The sequence below is a fragment of the Lepidothrix coronata genome, unplaced genomic scaffold (genome assembly GCF_001604755.1).
Source record: "Lepidothrix coronata isolate B3197 unplaced genomic scaffold, Lepidothrix_coronata-1.0 Scaffold24, whole genome shotgun sequence".
NCBI lineage: Eukaryota > Metazoa > Chordata > Aves > Passeriformes > Pipridae > Lepidothrix > Lepidothrix coronata.
In genome coordinates, this window is record NW_016690204.1 from 1,358,726 (window position 1) to 1,365,637 (window position 6,912).

The window sequence follows — 6,912 nt, forward strand, 5'->3', positions numbered from 1 at the left end:
AGCTGGGCCACGGAACTGGAGAATCACGGCATGCTTTGGATTGGAATGGGCCTTAAAGACCATCTCAATCCAATCCCCTGCCATGGGCAGGGACACCTTCCACTAGCCCAGGTGAATCCAAGCCCCATCCAACCTAGTCTTGGGCAGCATGCTCTCCCAAGGGATGGGGCAGCCACAGCTTCTCTGGGCAACCTGTGCCAGGGCCTCACCACCCTCACAGACAACAATTCCTTCCCAATATCCCATCTAACCCTGCCCTCTGGCAGTGGGAAGCCATTCCCCCTTGGCCTGTCCCTCCATCCCTTGTCCCAAGTCCCTCTCCAGCTCTCCTGGAGCCCCTTTAGGCCCTGCAAGGGGCTCTCAGGTCTCCCCGGAGCCTTCTCTTCTCCAGGTGAACACCCCCAGCTCTTCCAGCCAGTCAGAAAGTCATTCCTGGGAATGACTGTGCTGTGGAACTGAGAGCCTGGCTGAAGGCGAGGGGAATGTCATTCCTGCTCTGCCCTGTGCAAACTTCATCACAGAAAACAATCATTTTCAGGCACTGTAACTCCACACTGACTGTTTCCCTGCTCATCCTCCCCCTGCCATGCCTCCTAAAAGGACTCATTCCATGTTTTCTCCTGGAGCTGGCTGGCCTGTGGCTGCCTGGGCCATCCTGAGCCTTTTTTGACGATACAAACCTTGCGTTCCTCCAGCTGCAAAGATTCTCCACCCACCACGACTTTCCACCACAGAGAGGAGCATCAGCCACTTCTCCAGTGCCTCAGACTTGCACAGCCAGGACCCAACAAGTAAGGCCATGTGGATCCTCATGGATTATGGATGTGAATCCTCATAGATTGTGGGTGTGAATCCTCATGGATTGCACTGTATGTCAGTGTAGACAGCTCTGAATCTCTGCAGTAAGTGAGCTCGCCTGGCCCTGACTGTGAGCTCTGTGCCATGGGACACCCGTGGGGTGGGGGAGGCTGGGAGCTGACCTGGAGCACACCCAGCTGGCCAAGCACAGAGACACACACCCAGGGTCGGCAGGGACTGGAGGATGCACAAGGACACTTCCCATTGTGCTCTGGCAGCCAGTGCTGGAGCCAGCAGCTCCTGCCTGAGGCACCTCAGGTGAGAGGGAGGAAAGGTTGTGTGTTCCACATCCCAAAGGTCTTCCAGTCCTCATTTCCCAAGACATGAAGCTTGAATGAATGCTTCCCTTCATCCTCATCTCTGCTCCAACTCCACCCTGCCATGGGACTGGCAAGTGGCTCCTTCCTGGTGCCTGCCCTCAACACACCTATTTTCAGCCTGAGGAGCGAGGAGGTCCTGATGGCTCTCAAAGGGCAGGACAGAAAGTCCATCACCTACTTGGGAGGAAGTCTTCCTCCACGAGTCCTTGAGCTGTTGCAATGGAAGGCTTTTTGCAGCAAGGCAGGTGCAAAGAAAGGTAACTCTTGACTAAATATATAATATATATGTATTACATAAGAGTGGTGAGGCACTGGCACAGGTTGCCAGAGAAGCCGTGGCTGCCCCTGGATCTTTGGAAGTGTCCAAGGTCAGGTTGGACAGGGCTTGGGGCAACCTGGGCTAGTGGAAGGTGTCTCTGGAGATGTTCTTTAAGGTCCCTTCCAACCCAAACCAGTCTGTGACTCTGGGATTATCTATGTGTGTATCTAGAACTGAGCAGTGATATTTTTTTAGCCAGAAGAGACCTCAAAAGGAAGTGGAAGATGTACTGCATGTACCTATGGGCAACACAGAGGACATTTGAGGGAACAGTATTGTACAAACCCAGAAGAGTTTTGCTTTCATTGTCAAGACAGTGCATTGCCCACATTTAGCACAAGGGAAGTAAGACACAGAATTTGAGAGGAACAGTTTTGCATTGCAGGGGTCCAGCAGCTGTCACCAGCGTGGGGTCTCACAACAGGCAGGTGGTCCTGCTCACTGACTGACGTGCTGTCACCTTCAGTGGGACAGGTGAGGTGATGGACATGAATGATCCTGCTGTAACTGTGCCAGGACATGTTCCGTGTCCTCTATTTCCTTTGGGGGGGGGGGTTGGGACACTCAAACCCCTCCCTGTTGGAGGGAGAGGTACCGATCCCCTCTCTTCAGGGAGGATTATCTGATCCAAAACACCAAAGTGATCCTTGGGACTGAGTCTGTGGCCTAGAATGGTCACTTGGGCTCCCCACTGCAGGGAAGTGGGGGATCGGGGTGGCTCTGGGGTGCTGGAGCTGTGGGGATGTCCATGGGCCTCTGGGGGTATTAGGAATTCCCTGGAGTCCTGGGGGAATTCTCACTAGAGCAGGAGAGTTGTCAGCGCTCCCTGTGAGGAATCTGGGAGCCCTGGGAGTAACAGGGTCTCCTTGGGGGAATCTGGAAGTCCTGGGAGTATCAGGCATCCCTGTGGGTGTGGTGTGTCCCCAGGAGGTGTCACAGCCCCCAGTTCCTCCTAAGCACTGCACAGGTGTGCAGGGGCACCTTGGAGTTCTGAGGCAGCCCAGCCAGTCTGTCATCAGTGTCAGGAGACCCCAGGGAGGGGAGGCACCCCCAGGGTCACTCACCTGGGGGGTGGGCTCGCTGATATCCTTGGGCACAGGATGTGTCACTGGGGGCCAGGGGCCACCTCCCTGTCCACGGTGCCACCAGGGTCAGCCAGGCTGAGCAGCAGCAGTTGGTGCAGAAGGGTCACTTCAGCCTGTGGCACTTTGGGGCAGGAGCACTTCTGGGTGGGGGGTGACAGAGACCCCCCAGTCACAGGGCCAGGACCCCAAGGCCATTGGAAGGAAGGACAGGTCTCAGCCCCCTCCACCAACCCCACTGCCCCCCTACTGCCACTGATAACCCTCAAGGGCCCCCATCAACCCCAGTCCCTTCACTCTTTACCTTCCCAGTGACCCCCCAAGCCCTACTGACTCTCCAGCTCCCCCAGTGACCCCCAACCAGGCCAGTGACCCCTCCAGGGCCTCCCAGTGATGACCCACAGGATCCCACTGGTTCCTCACAGCCCATGACTGCCCTGCCACTTTATTCCTCACTTGCTCTCCCACTCCAAGCTGATGTTGACCTGAGGAAAGAGATGGATGTGGGTTTGGCCAGGGCCTGGGGGCTGAGCCAGGTGCCTGACATGGGGTCTGTGCCTGCCTGATCTCCTCTGACTGCAGGACAGTTTTCCCCTGTGTTTGCCATGGCCCTGTTGGTCAAGTCCCTCCCAGAGCACTTATGAGGGGTCTGGCTGTCCCCAAACAGAGCAGGAGGGCTCTGGCCTGTCCCTCCACCTCACAAACATGGGCTGTACGGGTCTCACACAGCTCAGGAGGGGTTTCTGTCCCAGACCCTCCCCTTACCTACCTCAGGGCTGGTTCAACCATTCCTATCCCCAAAGGAGCTACTAAAATACTTCGAATCATAGAATATCTTAGATTGGAAGGGATCCACAGGGATCACTGACTCCAGCTCCCTGCTCCCAATGGGCCACTCTTCCCAGTACGAAGTGCCCCAGGTACGTGGGGCCAGTGGGGGCTGGAAGAATCCCCCTCAGAAGGGGCTGAAGGCAGAGAAATGAGGGGTAAAAAGGAATTTTGGCAGCAGTGTCTCTTCTGCCACCCTCCCTAGTCAGGGAAGTGGGGTGACACAGATGAAAACTTAATTTTCACTGGAAACCTGTCAGAACTGGTTGGTAGAAAAGAGTCTGGTAGAGTGGGAGAGGAGAACTGTGTGTGTGAGAGGAGCTCAGTGTGACACCCCTCCTCATGGCAGCCTGCTCCAAAATCCCTGGGACCCACAGCATGTCTCCTGTCCCTCCAAGGCCACATTGTCCTGCTGCCAGGTCTGTCAGGTCAGATTAAAGGTGAGGAAGGGGCTTGGAGATCACCAGGACCCAGCAATAACACTCACCAAAGGCCAAAGGAACTCCCATAGGAGGAGCACCTGACATGGACAGTAAATGAGAGAAGCAGAGGCAATGGAGAATAAAGACTCTTTTATAGAACAGAGAAAGCAGGTGCAGCTCCTGCTGTGTTTGCTGAAGGAGGAAATCAGCTCCCAGCCATCAGTGGTGCTTGTGGGGATCTTCTTTCAGGGGTGGCATGATTTCTCCAGTCTCTAAAATCCTGTCCCCCTGAGGGATGAGAGCGTGGTGAGCATTCCCTCCTGCACCCAGCCCCTCCCTGCACAGCCCAGCCCTTCAGGGAACCTGCAACTTCCCCACTCCCAGACAAAAATCTCACTGCAACTCACTCAGAACACACTCACTCACCCAACATTCCCAGGATACGGGAATAATATCACAGCCAAACTACCTGAACCTGCACCTGCTTCACCACAGAACAGCACCCAAACATTTTGAGACTGTCTTGTTTTAAAAATGTATATTGGACTCATAGCACTGCATAACCCCCTTCAGCACAGCACAGGACTCAGTGAGTCCAAACCCAGGGCCTGGTGACTATAGAGAGACACATAATCCCTCAAAAATCAACCTGCTGCCCAAGTGCTGCCTGTTCCAGCTCCAGGCACTGTCCTGGCCCACTGGGCTGACCTAAATTGACTGAAAAACTAGGCTGAAGACAGAGGACAACAGCCTGACCTTCAGTATGTTGCTACGTGGTTGTTAGGGATGGAACTTGTTAGAACTGCCAAAAATGTGCAGCTGTCAGAAAGGGCAGAGCTGATTTTCTAGGAGAGTGTTTGCCCTCTGACTTGTTACACCAATCAGTAACAGCTCAGAGCAGCCTGAAAAGAAACCAAGCAATATGACCCTCTCTGCTTAAAAAAACTCACCCCAAACTGAGGTGACACAACTCTTTGGGGACCCCTGAGCATGGGGGACCTGCAGGGACACCTGGGACCAAGCCAGAAACAACATTCCCAGTGCTGACAATGAGGAGAAGCAGAACCACTCTGTCATTCCACGTGTTCATAACCACAGAGGCTTTAAACACCCATTCCCAAAGGAAATGTTTGTGTTTTCCTCCCCATGGGCCACGTCAGCCAGGTACTGTCAGCCAGGTACTCCAAAGTCTGCAGCTAGAGAGGAGGTCCCACCGAAACAGGGACTGTCTGCTCCGAGGACAAGAGGAGAACTGCCCAAAAACACCATTCTTGGGGTGCTCCAGGACAGGCTGCCCACAGAACACCCCACATCCCTCCAGAGTCTCTACTAGGAATTTCTCAGCTGCTGCACAAACTTGCACTTCTCCCCATGGAACCCCTTCCCATCTGCCTGACAAAGCTGGAAGGCAAAACAACTGTTAACAGACTTACTGGGAATATCCGTGGATTTGCCATGACCATTCCATGAGGCTTTTTCTGGAAGTGGGGGGGAGAGAGGGGAAGGGGAAAGAAAAAAGTGTTACTTGGAGGGAGTACAAGTCTTTCCCATTCCCCACACCAGCAGCTGCCCTGGTTATACCCATGGTCACAATTCCTCCAGGAAAGCAACAACTCAGACACAGCTTTCCGGCTCACAGGCAAAGCTGGGCACTGCCATAAATCACACAGTCATGGCGTGATTTGGGTTGGAAGGGACCTTAAAGCCCATCTCCTTCCTTCCCCTGCCATGGGCAGGGACACCTTCCACTAGCCCAGGTTGCTCCAAAACCCATCCAACCTGGCCTTGGACACTTCCAGGGATCCAGGGGCAGCCACAGCTTCTCTGGGCAACCTGTGCCAAGGCCTCCCCACCCTCACAGCCAACAATTCCTTCCCAATATCCCATCTAACCCTGCCCTCTGGCAGTGGGAAGCCATTCCCCCTTGGCCTGTCCCTCCATCCCTTGTCCCAGGTCCCTCTCCAGCTCTCCTGGAGCCCCTTTAGGCCCTGCAAGGGTCTCTCAGGTCTCCCTGGAGCCTTCTCTTCTCCAGGTGAACACCCCCAGCTGTCCCAGCCTGGCTCCAGAGCAGAGGGGCTCCAGCCCTTGGAGCACCTTTGCTCCAACAGCTCCATGTCCTTTGTGTACTGGGAACCCCAGAGCTGGAGGCAGCACTGCAGGTGGGGTCTCACCAGAGCGATTTTTTATCATAAAGTATCACCAAAAATACATATATTTGTACCACCTAAGCAAGGAAACACGAGAGGTGGACAGGCCACGGGAGGTCACCTCAGCCTGCAGCCCAACGTAGGCAGCACGTTCGCACCCCCCGTGTGGGATCAGCCCTCACCCACCACCCCCCACGGCCTTACTGCGGGGTTTAACCCGCCCTCCCCCGCGCCCCCCGCGCCCCCGCACCATGACGTGGTACTTCACGTAGTAGGTGAGGAGCCAGGCGGGGATCAGCACCCGCACCAGGAGGAACCCGCCGGTCTGGTAGGCCTTGTACACCTGCGGGGACAGCGGCGGGTCAGGCGGGGACAGCGGGCCCTGGCCGGGACAGGCGGCCCCCCGTCCCCCTCACCTGCTGCCGCCAGAGCCCCCCGGGCCGCAGGAAGCGCTCCCAGAACGCGGCCACCGGGCCGAGCTTGCGCGGGGGCAGGACGGGCTCCCGCTCGCTCAGCTCCTGGTCCCGCAGCCACCGGCGCCGCAGGGCCCGGAGCTGCTGCAGCCGCAGCTTCTCATCCTCCGTGTAGCCGCTCATGGCCTGGCCCGGCCCCGCTTGGCTCGGCTCGGTGCAGCCCCGGCCCCGCTCGGTGCCCGCCCGGCCGCGGGCGCCCCGTCCTTGTCCGCGGCGCTCGCAGTGAGAGCGGCGGGCGCAGCGCGATGACGAGCGCGGGGGAGGCACCGAGCGGAGCGGCGGGAGGGACTGGGGAGTTCCTGCGGGGAAGGGCCGGGGGGCTGCGGTTGTGCAGCCTGGGAAAGAGAAGCCTTGGGGTGACCTGCGGGCCGCCTCCCTGCTGAGGGGAACCTACAGGAAAGATGGGGCAGGACTATGCACAAGAGCACGTATTGACAGGACAAGGGGGAGTGGGTCCAAAATG

At 56.8% G+C, this 6,912-nt stretch overlaps 1 protein-coding gene across 3 annotated transcripts; it reads right to left on the minus strand.

The window, feature by feature from the left end:
* Window positions 1-3,957: 3,957 nt before the first annotated feature.
* NDUFB6 (NADH:ubiquinone oxidoreductase subunit B6) lies at window positions 3,958-6,617 on the minus strand. Of its 3 annotated transcripts, none has more exons than XM_017808783.1 (4): window positions 6,393-6,617; window positions 6,240-6,319; window positions 5,263-5,307; window positions 3,958-4,117 (listed from the first exon to the last, which is right to left on the minus strand). In XM_017808783.1, exons 1-4 carry the CDS (start codon window positions 6,570-6,572, stop codon window positions 4,102-4,104), a joined length of 321 nt encoding a protein of 106 aa, XP_017664272.1. In that variant the 5' UTR covers window positions 6,573-6,617; the 3' UTR covers window positions 3,958-4,101. The 3 variants fall into 3 exon arrangements, with proteins under 3 accessions (XP_017664272.1, XP_017664271.1, XP_017664273.1); XM_017808782.1 differs by having other exon boundaries at window positions 3,966-4,117; window positions 6,227-6,319; window positions 6,393-6,587; XM_017808784.1 differs by lacking the exon at window positions 6,240-6,319 and having other exon boundaries at window positions 3,966-4,117; window positions 6,393-6,587.
* Window positions 6,618-6,912: the final 295 nt, after the last annotated feature.

Excerpts from the sequence above, each read along its gene's own strand:
- NDUFB6 (XM_017808782.1), bottom strand. The coding sequence starts at position 6,572 with ATGAGCGGCTACACGGAGGATGAGAAGCTGCGGCTGCAGCAGCTCCGG. Across the intron at positions 6,320-6,392 it reads GGGGGCTCTGGCGGCAGCAG|GTGTACAAGGCCTACCAGAC; the intron begins GTGAGGGGGACG and ends CTGTCCCCGCAG. Across the intron at positions 5,308-6,226 it reads ACGTGAAGTACCACGTCATG|AAAAAGCCTCATGGAATGGT; the intron begins GTGCGGGGGCGC and ends CCCCACTTCCAG.